The sequence below is a fragment of the Hydra viridissima genome, unplaced genomic scaffold, assembly GCF_058129835.1.
Source record: "Hydra viridissima isolate aposymbiotic clone 2 unplaced genomic scaffold, HvirCarnegie_v1 scaffold_7, whole genome shotgun sequence".
Classification (NCBI taxonomy): domain Eukaryota; kingdom Metazoa; phylum Cnidaria; class Hydrozoa; order Anthoathecata; family Hydridae; genus Hydra; species Hydra viridissima.
In genome coordinates, this window is record NW_028324306.1 from 2525533 (window position 1) to 2543247 (window position 17715).

A 17715-nucleotide genomic window follows, 5' to 3' on the forward strand; every position below is an offset into this window, starting at 1 on the left:
CTTTAAAATAAATAACTGTAAATGACGCAACAACTCTAACCCGTCCGCGTTGAATTTTAAAAGTGTATATTTAAGAAAATGATTATGTGATCAGTTATTTCTCTTTCTCTTTACTAATGATTGTGATTTTAAGATTTAATTTCTTAAATTTAGATAATATATGAGTAAAATTCAATGACTAACGCAAATTTTAAAATCATTAAACTCGGTCTTACCTAAACTAGTTGACTCTATCTCATAAACCCACTGCGCTCCACTATCAGTACTTGACTACTTAGGAAACACAAGGTCTGTTTTGACGTGACGTCAGGCACTGTTTTAATTAGGCTATCTTTGACTAAACCCGGATAAAGCAACTATGAAAGAAAGGGGGGGGGGCGAGGAAATTGGAGCGTAGGGGAAGTGGGAAATTCAAATCTATTTGTTTTGTTTATTTTTGTTATATGGTCCAAAATTCTATAAAATTATAGGAGTGCTAATGGCTTTGCTGTAAATTGGTTTAAGAATATAAACCCACCTGGAATTATCCCCCTCGGAAAATCTTGTTTTAAATAGACTTATTTTTACGTTCATGGGTTTTGCACAAGAAATGTTCTACTTTATGACCGTCCTGTTGATACCCCAATAGTGGCTTATAAATACCTCCCAACTCTAGGGAAGTTTCAATATGTAAGACAAAATGAAAATGAAACAAGTTAACAAATTATGCATTTAAATTTTATAAAAGACATAAGTTTCCCATTTTACCTCATGCATAGGGCAAAAAGGGGGTATGACTTTAGGTTACTCAGTTGATGCAAAGTTCGTAAAGCTGGTATTTTTATTTGCTTTCTCTAATCGCGCACAAGAATAATGGGCCCATTTCTGCTTTAGAAATACAAATCTTCACAATAGAAGCACTTAAAGATAGTTTCATTAGTCTTATTTATAGCTGCCACTGTTATGTATATCAGTATATAACAAGAATCAATGTTAAAATAATCTAAAATAATGAACAGTCTACTTGCTTTACAATATCCACTAGGATTTAACTGGGGCAATGAAGGATGGTAGCACATCGTAATCATCTGTTGTATCCTGTTTTAGCACAAATGGTAGTGTTATCGAAAACTTGTTTTAGCAAATAACTGTTAAATTGATTTAGGTGTTTACTTTGTAGCCCGAACATTAATGTACCAATAAAATGATAGCTAACAACATATTAAGGCTCAAAATGCAAAAATGTAACTACCTCTAAAAGACGGTTGTCAATGAGCACAAAAAAACTTTTAAACATTGTCGTCTTTTCAGTTGATATGACAAAACCAATCACTGCAGAGCTGCTTTGAGGCTCTAAATTGGGTCTTTTTTATGTTCCATTTTACTCTGGTTCCCCTGAGTGCACTGTAGGTGTAAGCTCTCGCACTTATTTTCCATATCGTGTGAAAATGGTTCAAATGTTGTCGTTACTGCTTTTATGGTGTAAAATAAATTTCTGAGATATAAACAAGAATAATACTTTTAACAAATAGACCTTAGATAATTTGATAACATTTGATATAACTATTTAACTTTCATTATAAGTATCAATAAATTTTAAATAATTGCTCTTTGAACATCAAAACTTTTCCAAACGAGGCTGACGAGAAATTGAAATAGTTTATTTTTTACAGATGAATTCAATTCCCATTAAGTTAATTTTTTCTCTACGTAAGTAATCCTATAAAAAACTTTCTAAATTCACGAGACGAATTTTTTCAAGGTATATTATTCTCCTTTTTATTTAAATATGTGAAACTATGATATTTACAATCTAAAATATTCCTATTACCCCATAAAAACGTACCTAATGCCCCATAAAAATTAAAAAAAAAAAAAAAAAAAAAAACAACTAACTATACACACATTAAAAGGCCCTCATAAGGATTTTAAATTAGGAAAGAAAATTTCGAAAAAGACTTAAAAACGACTCATGAAAAAGATTCAGAAAAACCATTAAGTAAAGTAAGCAACGATTAAGTAAATAAAAGATTAAAAGATTAGTATGAAAGATCAATATAAAAGATATACCAAAAAAAAGGTCATCGATATCAAAGTGGTTTATATAAAAATGATGGGCTGGCAGCTGCATCGACAAGTCGATTAGTTATTAAACACTCATTTAGCCAAGCGAAAGTGACCACAGGTATTTCATAAACTACAGACGCATCCCAAATAACACTAGGAACCTTTTCATTCAATGTTAGTATATAATCAACATTTAATAAACTAAAGCTCAAGGCCCGAGTTTGGTCGGTCACGAATATTCCTGGGGCAACGCGTTCACAGCCCGCTTTTGATAAAATCAAATTGAAATCTTTGCTGTTTGTTTTGGTGTCTTGATGCACGTAAATCTGAAAAAATAAAATTTTAAAAAAGACCTTAAAACAGAGGATCCCGAGCGCAACTCAAAGCTCAAAACATTTGCTGGTGAAATGAACAGACATGCAGGTCTACAAAATAACAGAATCCTAGTCTATTTATTTTGCATTTTTGCAACAGGGGGAGGGGGGGGGGGGATTAAAAAAAATTAAAAAAAAACAAACCAAATTCGATTTGTTTCTTTATCTTGCTTCAAAGCTGATATTTCTAAGATTATTATTTAATCAAAAAGTGTCTTATTCAAAGCATGATTTTTTTGCTATCAGTTTCATTCACATGGCAAATATGTTAATATTTTTTCGTAAGGACACAGGAAATCTTGTTGCTTCCTTTCAATTCGCATTTTGTTTTAAAAGAAAACTTTTGAGAATTAGATTTAAAATCCTTCGTTCAAAAACCAAATATTTTGTTTACAAAACAAGTTTAAATTATTAGAAGTTTTCTATAAAAATTTCAAAGTAATATAAGCTAACTCACCCTTAAAGGATTCAAACAATTGTATGGTTCTCGTTTACCGTAACTTTGCTCAATAACTTCATTATGTATATTTATGCCAGCAGGCACCACATAAGAATGATAACTCTGACAAGCATTTCTTTCAATGCTTCGATCAACCCATTCATAATGTAAAATTGGTATTCCAACAACAACGCAATAAAGAAACTGTAAAAAGTTAAAAAAAACACAAAATTACAAAAAAAATTTTCGATCACAAATTAAAGCCTTTCAGTATTTTAAGTAAACTTTTATGAATAGAGAAATAAAAATAGAGAAATAAAAATAGAGAAATAAAAATAGAGAAATAAAAATAGAGAAATAAAAATAGAGAAATAAAAATAGAAGTTAGCAAAAGTAAAAAAAAACAAATAACAAGAAGGAAAAAATAAGGAAAAATAAGGAAAAATAAGGAAAAATAAGAAAAAATAAGGAAAAATAAGGAAAAATAAGGAAAAATAAGGAAAAATAAGGAAAAATAAGGATAACGTTTAAAACTAACAATATGCGAACTGGACGGACCATCACTAATGCAGACAACATTCTTAGCTTTTTGGAACTCTCTACTATGAATAGTAGAGATGATTTCACCACTGTTTGATATTATAAGTTTGGAAATACGATCTTTATCAATACGTTCGTCATCCTCCTCCAAGAGTTGTTTACCATCTAGTGAGAAAGAAGATTAATCACGTTTGTTAACTTTTCTAACAAAATATTGCTAGGAACCTAGTAAAAATCAAAAAATCAAAAAACTGTCAATGACGATTTTCGTTATTTACATTTCAAGCGACACATTTTTTGACACATTTTTTTTGCACCTAGAATTTACTTTGATTGCAGTTTAAGATTATTAGTAAAATGAAGTAAAAGACTTTTTAAAATTTTTTAAAATTTTTGAAAATGTATAGCTAAGGCTTGCATTTCAATCGCCAAAGATTTTTCAAACAATCGTTAAAAATCCTTCGAATAATCTTTTGGCGATTCTTTGAATATTAAGTATAATCCAGCTGATTTCATGATTGCAAAATATATGTAAATAAATTCAATAGAAAAAACAGCAAATATTTAGCTTTAACTATTTGAGTATATGAGCATAAAAAAAAAAAACAACAGATAATCATTATGATAATCAATAATTATGATAATCGATCAGAATGATCTTCTTTTGGAAAGAGCACTTAGGAGTGAACATGAAGCACCTAGCACTTAGGATTGACCTGAGAGAAGCTGAAGGTTCAGCTGTGCATTTGATTGAGTAATGATTGTGTGAGTATGGCTTAAATTTTAAAATGATCATTGTTTAGGGTATACTGACGGTGCAGCCTTCATTATATAATAGACCAATTCACTTTTTCAACAATTTTTAGGTTAATGGAAGTCACTAACTCTTGAAAATAAATTTACCTGCAGCTGTTATCAAAAATAACAAATCTTTAAAGAGAAGACTTGCTTTTTCACTGCCCTTTATTTCACTCACTCTAGAACGCTTAGCAGGCTCTGTATCCTCAAAGCTGCTGCTTGACGATAAAGGAATTTCTGCATGACGCTTTCGTTTGAAGCCTTTTTTTAAGACCTTCAATGTAAATTTATGATATAAATGTTAATACATTTAAAAATAATTCAGATAAAATAATCTTTTGACATAACACTTTTGAAAAAATCTTTTTCATCAAATAATTAAAGTTGCTTTTATTGATAACTTTTGTATCTCGATTTCAACTGACATCAAGCTGACCATCCAAATTCCTTGTGGATCTGATTGAAATTGTACCTACCCATGTTTATATCTAGACCTGCCTAACTGTTCTTACCTAACATCCCCCAAATATACAAATGATTAAAATTCAGTATTAATTCTTGTAATCTAATATCTTGAGAGAGTCTAAAATTTGTTTAAAACTTTGAAATTAATTTGATTTTCTAGTTTTAAAAAGCTTTACCTTTTTGCTTTCTGATTCCTCAACATTATACATAAGTGATCTATCAAAGTGGATTTTTTTCAAACAGATCAAACTTCGTTGTACAATTCGAGTCTTGCCATTTAAATTAACACAGTAAAAGTGTTGGTCATCCACACTTAAATTACAAAACATAAACAAAACAATAAACAAACAGAAAATAAAAAAAGGAATAGCTTAAAACTTTTTATTTATTTCAGTTATTTAGAATTTATAAGTTTATAACAACTCTATTATCCTCAATATTTCAACTCACTGAATTTAAAATGTTAAAGTTTTTTTAATTTTCTAGTTTCTGACTCTAACTTAAATTAAAAATGTGTACTTTTTAAATGCTACCACATTCAATTAAATTGTAATATCAAAAACTTAAAATTTAAAAACTAAACTATAAAGACCATAAAACAAGATAAATTTTTGTTAAAACATTTTTTATGATTTAAATGAAATATTTAAATTTCATAAAATAAAAAAACTACTAACTTAAAGTTATACTTACCAAAAAATAACATTGTGCACTCTTAAAAATAATGATATTAATTTTGTATATAAATTGTGTACTTTTTTTTTGCTCCTTTTAATTCCTTAAAGTGTGCGTACACACACAACTCATACGCATACTCATAATAAGTTCTTATGCTAAATGAAAGCATACTTTAAACAAAGAGAAAGAGTTTTTCATTCAGAAGTAAAGTTACTTGAAGGGCTGGCTCAAAGTCCAGATGACCTCAATAATGTGTACGTTATATTAAAACAAAGGAAATTGTCAACAAACATCTAGCACACATCAGGATACTACTTTTAAATGTCTACGCAAAACTACTGTAAATAGCAATAAAAAAAAAATCAAGAGAAATATTTCAATCTTGATTAAGGAAATCTTCACATATTAAATTAATAAACAAATCCATACACATCTGATGCATATATTTCACCATCATAGTAGTAGCCATCAGGTAGCTTAACAGATACTCTTTGGCCTTTCGGGAAAAGCTGCAATGTTATAACTTCATCTATTGGTACATCAAGCTCTCCTGTTCCATCATCAAAAGATACAGTCACTCTAAAGATTTAAAAAAAAAATTAATTAAAAAATTAAAATATAATATAAAAAAAGTTGCAATACTATTTTCCTTTTTTTTCTTTAATATAGAAAACACTTTTAAACTAAACTCTTAGATATTAAAGTGTTTGACTGTCCACCTCTATATTTTTTAATTGGTAGATTAGGAATCAGAATTTCAATGAATAACGGGAGGCATATAAAATTTGTCAATAAATTAAGTCACATAAAAAAGTCAAGTTTAGGAAGTTTAATTACTAAACATTTATATTTAAATTTTAATTACTAATCTTACTTACTTATTTTAATTACTAGTCATTAAAAAATGGATAATGGTTAGTAGTTAAAATGAGACAGAAAACAAAATTTAATTAAATATATTTTTATTAAAGAAACTAAAATCATGTAATGCAGTTATTTAAAATATTCTTCTACATTTTCCCAGTCCAATATCAAATATCCTTTTCCATTCCACCTTTTCTTTAATCTTCACTATAATCCTGGCAACCATCTCTGAAAGTACCTCTTCAGCCATTCTATTACACAATTTTTTAAAATTTGTCTTTTGTAGATTTCCCACTTCTCAGTAAGTGACCCTTAACTATAGCCCAGAACTGTTCAATAGGCTACAGTTCTAGACAGTTCACTGGGTTGGCTTCTCAAAAAGCCATCATGATATTGCTTTGTTGGGACCACTCAATCATTAACCATACATAGTGGCAGCTTGTCAAATCTGGCCAAAATAATGCTTATGTAATGTTGGTAATTTGATGCATCCTGATGAAAAAAAAAACACTGTTCAATGTAATTGTCACCATTAATTGCTTGTCTGTCACAAAGAACTTGCTTTTCTTACCACACTTTGCAAAGCATTTATGCTTGTAGCAACTAGCTACATCAAACCAAGACTTTGTGACATACAACCCTTTAGTTGAGAGCTACTTAAAATCTGATTTGACATAAGATTATCAAGGATTAAGCAATTTTTCAAGTTCTTGAGATGTCATTCGTACAGTAACTTAGCACGTCTCCTGGCTTTTTCACTGCCTGTGTCCAAGTGGGTTGGTACATTTTAAACCCTGTAGGACTAAACACCATGTGTATTCTTATATCACCTAACTGTTGTAGAGGATAAACCTACTAGTTGACCAACATCTCTGACTGACAGCCCAGGATTCCATTTAAATGCATGAACCACCTATGCAGCTTTTTCTGGATATCAGGGGGCAATCTTTTTTCCCATTTGCCCACTCTTTCTTGTAGTAGTTTGTTGATTTCGGAACTTTGAAATTACTCTTTTGACTGTTGAGTACAGAGGTTTTAACTATTTGCTGATAGAAAGCAACAATAAATTCTTGTGTTTTCTAAATATTGGCTAGTAATAGAATTTCTTGTTGCTACTTGATTCAATGATATTTTTCAATTGTCAACAAAATAAAATCAAAGGAAGTAATAATGGTGATACAATGATCACTTTATTTATATAAAGAACAGGCATTTCTCATTTTCTTTAATCATATAGATAACAACGGCATTTTTTTTTAAAAAAACATCTATAATTGTCCATTTTTTAACGAGGCAGCTCTTATTCAGAAATTTATCTCAAGTGAGTTTGTGTGAGAATCTAATTTTTTAATGAGGCAGAAATTTATCATTTAAAAATTATAAGAAAAACATCTATATTTTCAAGTTACACGAAAAAAAAATTATTGTAAAAAAAATTTAAAAATTATTATAAAAAAAAAGAGGATTCACTAAAAATCCTTACTTTTTGTGTTTGTGGAACGCTATCATCAACGAGAATGAAAGAAAAGAAATTATTTGTCACCATTGCAACAAATGTGTTTAAGTCTTTTCTTCATACTCTCTGCATGCATTTGTACAACACTCAAATACATGTTATTGGTGCAGGAAATTATTTTAATTTTCAAACTCTCAAGATCTTTAGCTTTCCAATTAACCTTATTCACTTTTTCTTTCAAATTTCCCCAAAAATCTTCAATTAGAAGTGCATTTAGAAAATTAGCTGGATTTATATTTTTTTGGAATAAAATTAGTATTTCAGGTACTCCTGGACTTGCTGAATGTAGTGAAAACTTGCCAAGTCAAGCCAAAACACAGAACCACTAGTAGAATAGTACTTCTTAGTAAGAAGCTCCAAAAACTTTTGTATGAAATATTCTAAATAGACGTTTTAATTCACAGCTAACCCACTCAGAACAAATAATGGTTGCACTTGGGTGAAATACATAGGTACACTAGCAACTTTATTTTAAATTTCAATTGAGAATTAAATTTAACATCAATCGTTTCCAGACTGTCAAGAATGAGACAAGGCAAAGTGGGATTTGTCATCAGAAACAAACTTAATAATTCTCAAGAAGCTTCCTACACTTTGGTCAGGCTGATTTTTTTTGTAATTCAGATAACAAAGGTCTCTTTTGTAACACCCAATGCTAACTACAATTTTTAAAAAAAGCACTGATGCAACATGTCTTTGGGAACAACTGGAATGATAATTAAATTTTTCTTTGATTATTACCTTTGGTCGCTATTTTAATCAGTCTACCCCTTCCTGGTTTTCTCTTAGGATCACCATTTTCTCTTAGGATCACCATTTTCTCTTAGGATCACCATTTTCTCTTAAGATCACCATTTTCTCTTAGGATCACCATTTTCTCTTAAGATCACCATTTTCTCTTAAGATCACCGTTTTCTCTTAGGGTCACCGTTTTCTCTTAGGGTCACCATTTTCTCTTAGGATCACCATTTTCTTATAGGATCACCATTTTCTCTTAGGATCACCATTTTCTCTTAGGATCACCATTTTCTCTTAGGATCACCATTTTTTCTTAGGATCACCATTTCCTCTTAGGATCACCATTTTCTCTTAGGATCACTGTTTTCTCTTAGGATCACGATTTTCTCTTAGGATCACGATTTTCTCTTAGGATCACGATTTTCTCTTAGGATCACCATTTCCTCTTAGGATCACCATTTTCTCTTAGGATCATAAACAAAAAAAAACAGAGCTTCCATTACATCCTATTGCTACAAAATGGTCAGAAATATGCTTGCTAGAAAAATGCGATTTATTTTGTTAAAACTTCTCTTAAATATTAACAAAATTTGTCATTATAAAATGAAACAACCAAAATAAATTTGTTTATAATTTTCTTTTAACAAAATTTTGTAAAATCAAAGTTTCAACAAAAAAAAATTTAATAACAATACTATAAAAATTATGCTCCACAACTAACTTAACTTTGTTGAAAAATTTTATTTGCCACCTGTTATCCCATAAATGGAATTGAATTAAAAGGAAAGAAATGACTGTAAAGATTGGCAGCATGGTATTTTGGGCATACATCTAACCAGTACTGAATATAAGACAAATAAGATTTATGAAGAATAAAAAGACAAACAAGATTTATGAACAATAAAAAGACAAACAAGATTTATGAAGAATAAAAAGACAAACAAGATTTATGAAGAATAAAAAGACAGATAAGTTTTATGAAGAATAAAAAGTTTTTATAATGGTAATATTGAGCAATAATATCTTTTACAAAAAAATTTGAATAATTTTTTTTTTAATGAGATTATGATTGATGTCATAATATTTAATATAAAATTTATTGATTGTAATATTTAATTGTAATATTTAATTGTAATCTACATTTTATATTGAGCAAATTAAAACAGGCAGGACTTGCTGAATTTTTTCAAAATTTAAAATTCTTTGATGGGATTTCCAGGTCACATTCTATGACTTAAAGCAGATTGCAGTTTCATTCTTTATCTTATATCTTATATTATTTTATTATATCTTATATTTTTCATTTATCTTATATCAAGATGATTCACAACAAAGATAAAAAAAGATTGAATATTCCATTTTATTTAATCATCATTTTTGATTTATACCTAAGGGAGTGATTAAGAAAAATAAAAATAGCTACATAAATTTCAACATAAAACCTTAGCTCTAAAAGATTTTTTAAATTGACTCACAAATTAAGCTGCCTCTTTACTTCTAAGACTACAGCAGGATAATAACAACCATCAGAATAAATTGCAAACACCTTCATCCCTTGCTTAATAGTAAGCTGCATTTTATGTTCAGAACTCTAAAACAATTGAAGAATGTTGAAGCTTGTAATGATAAAAATATTGATCTTTATAACAATAAAAATAATGAAACTTCTTATGATAAAACTGAAGCTTGTAATGATAAATAGAAAAACAAACTTTTGAACTAAATTTTTCATAAATAAAGTTGTGCTTAATTCGTATCAATGATTTTAAAAAACCTACTGACACATTACAACATTTTATAGCAAAAAACTAAATCTGTCCTACCACTTTAGCAGCAACCAAATAGCCCTGACTCCATTTCAATCAGAGATGGAGCCATGGTCAGTGCCCCAAAACCAAGACCCTCAAGTTCAAGCCCAGAGAAGCCCTCAATATGAGCCCTCAAGACCCAGCACTTAAAACCTAAGACTAAGGCCAGCATCCACCAGACTTGAGGGCCAATCTAATAAAATACAAATTCATAAACCCAACTCATCATGTTTACCTCTGCAGTTGCCGTTTTCAATTAATTCTTGACACATTAAAAGACACAAGGTTTAAACTGTGAGTGAAACCACAATCAAAATTAGAATTTTTTACATAAAATTCCACACCATAAAAAAATGATTGCTAAATATAATTACATAGCAAAACTTGAAAAAAATTTGTATTTATTATTACCTCAATTCATCAAGGAATTTCACAAACCTATCTCTATTTTTAAAAAAAACATAATCCAGGGAATAAAATATATTTTTTGTTTTTTGTTTTAAGACAATTAGGCATAATGTACTAAAAAAAGCTGTTTACTATGTGAACAATAACTAGGTGCATTCAATAACTGAAAAAAAAGTAACACTAAAAACTGTTGATATTCAATGGCGATATCTTCAGTATTAGTATTTTCAATATATTTTTTTCATATCATATTCAACTATTGCCTTGCTCATTTTATTTTAAAAAATCAGAAAAAATCATTGTTTTAAACTGATAAGAATTTGAACAATAGCATAGTCATATGAAAGCCTCCAAATATCATTAGACCATTATTGGATTGATTGATATTTAACAATAAAACAAGACAACAAAAAAGTTTCATTCTGTAATTTATTGAATCTTAATTATACCAACCATAGTAATATGAACGGTGATATTAATTTTCCTGTTGTTTTTGGTGAATGTACAAGTCTTGTTTTTTACTTTACTTTAAATATAACTATTTCATTTTTTTTAAAAGAAACTTTTTAGTTAGTCTGGTTGCCACACACTCATGTGTGCCATCTCACATGTCACACACCTCTTTAACAGTCATTTGAAGTAATTATCAATTATCTTTTGGTATTTTTGCTCAAAAAAAAAAAAAAAGCTACAAATATGGCAACTGGGATGTGCAGAGATTTCAAGAAGCTTGGTTTTCTTCTCAAACTGCAAAGAGGATTCACTAAAAATCCTTACTTTTTGTATTTGTGGAACACTATCTTCAACAAGTTGTAGATAATTGTATTCAATAAGGAAACAAGCAAGTATTTTCACAAAGACCTAAATTCTTCAAAAATCTTTTTTCACCAAGTTGCAAATTGTTCTTTTTCTACAACTCAGTGATCATTGTAGGAAATTTCATAACTGTACTAAAAAGCAAACTTGTAGCTAGCACAAGCTCAATCAATTAGCAACTATTAACATAAAAATATCTTAATTATTGCTTAGCTAAAATTCAAAAGTCCACCAAACCAGTCCACTGCTGTTTTTTAAAAAACACTTTTAAATATTTGTAAAACAAAAATTCAGTCATGGTAAGAACATGTGATTTTGAAAATATCTCTTTAGATAGGTTCTCTCCTTGGAAGTGGCATAAAGGGTCCAATCATGGTTAATTTTCAATGCTTGATGTTGAGATTTTGAATTGACTTTTTAAAGTAAGCATTGCACTGTTTCTTGCGCTGTTGTTAAGGAAGGAGCAATGTTTATGTTTATCTTTTTCGTTCATTGAAATACTATAGTGGAAAATGGCAAGAAAAGTTGATGCAAGATCAGAATTAAATCATAGATTGGCACACAAATGAGACCAAGGTGTAACATGTCTTAAATGTGGACCAGCATGAGAAGGTTTAGACTTGCATTTTTGGAGAAAAAGATGCAGGAACTGTAACTGCAAAATTGAAGATCATGAGATTAAAAATGAAGAAACACATCAAAACATAGCACTGTAGGAAGCAGGGTGGCCAAAAAACAAAACTATATTGGCTTCAATTTGGATGAAACAATGCAGATTAAAAGCTTACACAGATTTCAAGTTCCAAAGATATCAGTATTCAAAGTTACATATTTAGATATAATCAAATGATGTGTGGGTTATCATATATTGTTGGAAAGCTAATCAAATCTACTTTTCAATGGGAATAAAAATGATTTCAATAAATCTGTTCAAATGTGGAAAATCAGCTGTTTAAAATATTGATACAAAAGCATTAAAAGTAACACTTTGTGTAAGTGAAATAACTAACACTGAGGATTTTTAAATACATTTCATCTATTGAAATGATGAAGATGAAATGTATTTAAAACTCCTCAGTCTTAGTTACATCACAAGGAAGAAAAAAATTTGTTATAGCTTAACAAATTTTTATTTCTTTATCTTTATTTTATAATTAGCGAACCACATGAGAAAGCTTAAACTTGGAAGAGATACCTAGTATTTTGACTGTTCAATTAATTTTTTTTTTTATTCTCTCAGTACTTTTTTCAACTGTTGGCTATGGTGGAAACAGGACTTTCATTAGCTTACTGTATAAACCAACTCTCATGACCTGAGAATATTCCCTAAAGATATGTTTTTTTTTTAAAAAACAGTTTGGGTTTAGAGATGAGAATGAAATTGGAAAAAAGATTTACAAAGCACTCCAGAACCCTGACAACTAGATAAACATTTTCAAAAATAAAAAAAGTATAAATAAGTGAGTAAATAAACAAATAAATAAAATACAGCTAAACCATAGTTAAGTCTGAATGAAATGAACTCTACAGTGAACATGAATATCATTAAGACTAAAGTAATATTATGCTTTTAGTTCACCTGCAATATAAAGACAAGTATTCTGAAATGATTACAGTCTGGAGACAAAACATGCTTCATTTCATAAGAAAAGGCAGAATATTTGTAATAATTAAAATATTTAAATTAATTTTTTTGGAAAGTAATACATAAATACTTTTTGATAAAAATGAATGTAGTAAAAGTCTAAAGACTTTATTTAATTCAAAAGATTCTTTAATTTTATAATATTATTGGTTTAAACAAAAAGACTCTTTTTAAAGTTTGAGAAAAGACTGATTTTTATAGTAAAAGCAATAAAAGTTTTTATAGATACAACTTATTTCCAAAAAAACAGGTGGTCAACCTCTGACAAGGGGTTAAGGTTTTTAAAAACATAAAAAGGTTTGTTACTGAGTTTTAAGATTCAAAGTAAAAAAAACACCCCAAAAAAATTCTGCTCCATTTGTTTATATTTAAGGAATGTTTTTTTTTGATTTTTTTTAAAATACCAAAAAAGCCTAACTTTATTGTTTAATTTTTTTCTTTTCTTTATTTTTTTTTTGGGGGTAATGCCAACGCTGTTTAGTGCTCTAAGAATTGTCTGCAATTACACAATTAAGTTGTTAAATAAGTTTATTTAACTTTTATTATTAAATTTTATATAATTTTTTTTGTGTTTTTTCTTTGATACTTTTTTGAAAAATAAAAAACTTTCATTGCTAATAAATAATAGAACCAAAAGATGTTAAAAATTAACATTATTGAATCTATTGATAATATTATTAACATTACTGAGTACTAAAATAATATTTTTTTCCAAATATTACATACATCGTTCTCTGGCTCTTTATGTACTGCTCCTAAATCATGCTGATGAACTGACAAATCTGATGATGCAATTTCTAATGTTGAGGAGCATTGAGGACAATTTATACCTTGGAGTTTTTCTCCAGAGCTGTCTAAAACAAATAAAAGATGAAAACTTATACCTTACATTTAAAAAATATTTTGTTTAAATTCTAACCTCTTTCAAATTTATATCAATTCTGTGGGCAGATTCACTTAATTTAAACGTTTGCTACTTTGGAAATTAAGACAAACATAATTCTCATTTAAAGCATCACTTTTAGCTCTTAAAGATTTAATAAAATACTAACGAAAAGTAGTAAAAAATAGCTCTTTAATCTTCTTTGGATTCTTTGCAAGCAGAGAATCACATCTAAAAGATAAAAGTTTATCAGTAATTTAAAGAAATGAGATTATGTTTATAAATTATTTGAACATTTTCATGTACATAAAAGAAACATGCAATTACTTAATAACTTTTAACTAAAAAGGAAAGAAGGTTTTCAAAGCATTGTAAACTGAATGCAATGAGCAATCAATTAGTAACAATCCAGTTTATATAAATTACCTTTTACAAAGATTGTTACTCGGGTCCCCCCCTTCTTTCTTTAGTGGTTGTCTGCTTTCTATAATTAATGTTTTAATTACAGTTTCAAAAAAATACTTGAACTGGTTTAATTATGAACTCTAGGAATGTAAAACAATTTTTTATCATAAAAATAATATGTTAAAGAAGAAACTGATGGGGAAAAAAGGGATGGGAAACCAAAAAAAGGGCTGATGCTACCAAATAAAAACTTTTTACATTTGAAACAATTGATCCTAAACATAAAATCTAAGCAATTTTAATTACACTTTTAATTTATGATTTTTTGATCGTAATTTTAATTTACAATTAGTTAAACAAAACTAACTTCACCTGTATGTCTTGCTTGCCTGATGTCTTCTCTTGGTCTCGCTTCATCAGAAGTTTCGCTTTTATGAGATGCTACCTGAAAAGTAGCAACAAAAAACAGAGCGATACTTCACTACTCAAGAAATACAGCTTTGTTTAAGTGAAATGACCTTTTTTAAAAAAATAAACATTGTACAGTAAAAACTTCTGAAATGGAATTTTTTCTTTGATTTGAGTTGTCTAAGTCTTTTAAGTTTTGGACAGGAAAATTTGGAAAATTAGTCTAAAGTAAAATCTAATATAATTTTTAAAAATGTAGTTAAAATTGTTGATGAGAAAACTTGAAATCACGTTAATCATCTTTCCAATATTTTGATTCTGCATAGTGAAAATCGCTAGGCTTATTTTCTTCAGTTTAAGAAAAATCTATTTCTGGTTTGCCAGATAGTTGATTGATTGTCCTATGTGCTTGCTTACATTTAAATATTATCAATAAAGATTTATGTAATCCACTTGTCTTCCTTTTATGTTAAACATAGTAGTGAAACTTGATTTGTCTAAATTTATTTTCTGAGTGTATTTTGATACAAGATATTTTCAATGTATTTTGACATGCACGAGTTTGTTTCTGCTTCATACTGACTAAAACTGTTTCTAATAAATAATACAATATTACTAAAAATGTACTTGGAACTAGCTTTTATGCTGAGAACATAACTCTTAGCTTAATGATTTGATTTGTCTTCTGATCTCGAGAGTAATTTTAAACTTTGAAAAACAAAACCTATTAAGTACAGAACGACATATTTTCAAATTTCCTCTTGTATTTATCAAGCATTACACCTCCAGTAAAGCAATTTGTTTTACACTAATGAAGGGTTTTAAGTATAAATAATTTGTTCTTATATCTATCAACAAATCACAATAATATAGTTGAATAATATCTTAAATAGAAAGAATGTAAAAAACTATTTATATAGCATATTTATATAGCAACATTTTGTAACTTTAGACAATATCAACACCACACATTTAAACCAATAGTTCAGATAATTATTTAGATAAATTTTTATATGCTTTGAAATTAAAAAATCAAAAATCATATAATAAAACATTTTCTGAAACTCAACAGTTTTTTTCTACTTTATATTTACTTTTTTTTTTTTAACTAAAAAAAAAAATTCACTAAAAAAAACAAAGTTTCTTGACCAGTGTGCATTTCTCAAATCCTTTTTTTGTTTTACAGAAATGTTTACACCAAGTATCAATATTTAGAGAAATGTATATTTATGCAAAAAATTCAAACAGGAATTCAAATAGAAATTTATATTAAGTTATTTTTAGACAAATTTAAAGTGACGTGTTTATTATTACTTTTATTATTATTTTTATCTATTTATTAGTGTCAACTAATAAATAGATTAAATAATGTTAAATGGTTGTAATAGTAACATTTAACATTTATATTATTCTTTTTTAAAAAATAGTCTGTTATTGATTTTTATGTGGGTTGTATCAATATTTCTCTAACTATTAGTGGAAAGAAATGATTTTCCATAAAACGATTTTCCTTTAAATATCATATATATAATAAATACTTTCTCTAAAACCTTTGAAAAACAAGAGCATAAAAACTTTCTTACTTGTGAAAAGTCCTGTGAAAGTTCAAAATTCATACTTTGAGAGGGTGACCCTAACTCATCTTCGATTACCTTTTCAGGAACTTTCTTTAAGTCAGAGTCTGAGTCAACTTTGAAAAGCATACTTTGAGAGTCTGTTTTTGAATCAAACTTAATTTCAGAGAGTGAACGAGAACTTAAGGAAGGATTAACCTCTAAACTATCCTCAGTTAAGTGCTTTTGACTTTGTGATAAGATGACAGGATTTGCATTTGCATTACACCAAGCAGGCACATCCAACCTATGTTCTGAAAACTCAGGAGTTCTTTTTATTTGGTGTTTTAGATCATCATCACTACTTGATGAAGAACTTAAAATGACTTTATTAGCAATCTCATCAACGCGATTATCAGAAGAAAATCCATGCATTTCAGAAACACCTCGGGTTGATTTTCGCTTGTCAATATATGGAGTTGAAGTAGCTATCTTAGAGCTGGTGTAAGGTTTCTTCTCAGTAAAAAGTTCTTGATTTTTTTTGTCAGCAGAATCTTCAATGGAACTTGAAAGTGTAGGTGTATTGTTTCGTGATAGAACGTGAACAGATGAAGGTAGAGTAAAATTAAAGTCACTTAAAACACCCGAGGATGAACTGTGTGTTGAATATGAAGAACTTTTAGGTGATACTGTTGATTCAGAGCTGCTAGAGTGAGAATGTACTAAACAAAACATTAAAAGAAAATCAATTAAATAATATACATAAAAAGATATGAACTTTGTTGAATGATAAAGAAACATAATTATAACATTTACACTTAACTATATTAAACTTTTTATTCTACACTTAATTATAATTATTTTATTCTATTATTTGCAGAGCAAATTATAGCCAAATGTAAAAAATTAACCATACTAGAATTAGTAGACAATCAGCAACATTACTAACATAAACTATAATGCTGAACCCATTTCTGTAACAAAGCACAAAATACCTGCAGTAAATGAGTTTCCAGGAGTAGGTTGAATAATAGATTCATCAAGTTCCTCCTCATGATTCATTTTGGATGTTTAATTTTTTTTCCCCAGTAAACCAGGGCAATATTAAGAAAGAAACTGTTCATGATCAAATATTAAGAAAGTTTCATGATCAAAAAATAATTTGTATAAAAAAATTTTTATTTTAGTTGGGCTCTCAGCAGCAAATAAATTTTTATCACACTTTATTGTTTGATGAATCATAAAAGTTTAAATAAAAAATTATACCGCTAAACTTCAATACAAGTAATATATTTATAAATAACTTATACATTTCAACTACTGAAGTGCAA

The 17715-nt window shown here is 28.4% G+C and overlaps 1 protein-coding gene across 3 annotated transcripts; it reads right to left on the minus strand.

Annotated features, from left to right (window-relative positions):
* Nucleotides 1-1718: 1718 nt before the first annotated feature.
* LOC145184422 (uncharacterized) lies at nt 1719-17571 on the minus strand. Of its 3 annotated transcripts, XM_090093925.1 has the most exons (13): nt 17380-17563; nt 16415-17106; nt 14796-14868; nt 14445-14502; nt 14188-14249; nt 13862-13989; nt 9934-10049; nt 5770-5919; nt 4839-4974; nt 4303-4471; nt 3398-3564; nt 2878-3063; nt 1719-2372 (listed from the first exon to the last, which is right to left on the minus strand). In XM_090093925.1, the coding sequence occupies exons 1-13, from the start codon at nt 17444-17446 to the stop codon at nt 2070-2072; spliced, it is 2307 nt and encodes a 768-aa protein (XP_089950051.1). In that variant the 5' UTR covers nt 17447-17563; the 3' UTR covers nt 1719-2069. The 3 variants fall into 3 exon arrangements, with proteins under 3 accessions (XP_089950051.1, XP_089950054.1, XP_089950052.1); XM_090093928.1 differs by lacking the exons at nt 13862-13989; nt 14188-14249; nt 14445-14502; ... (1 more) ...; nt 16415-17106; nt 17380-17563 and adding an exon at nt 10282-10397 and having other exon boundaries at nt 1912-2372; XM_090093926.1 differs by lacking the exons at nt 1719-2372; nt 2878-3063; nt 3398-3564; ... (1 more) ...; nt 4839-4974; nt 5770-5919 and adding an exon at nt 10282-10459 and having other exon boundaries at nt 17380-17571.
* Between the last annotated feature and the right edge of the window lie 144 nt (nt 17572-17715).

Excerpts from the sequence above, each read along its gene's own strand:
- LOC145184422 (XM_090093925.1), bottom strand. The coding sequence starts at position 17,446 with ATGAATCATGAGGAGGAACTTGATGAATCTATTATTCAACCTACTCCT. Across the intron at positions 14,503-14,795 it reads CAGGCAAGCAAGACATACAG|AAAGCAGACAACCACTAAAG; the intron begins GTGAAGTTAGTT and ends CATTAATTATAG. Across the intron at positions 4,975-5,769 it reads GAAATATATGCATCAGATGT|TGTGGATGACCAACACTTTT; the intron begins GTATGGATTTGT and ends TTGTAATTTAAG.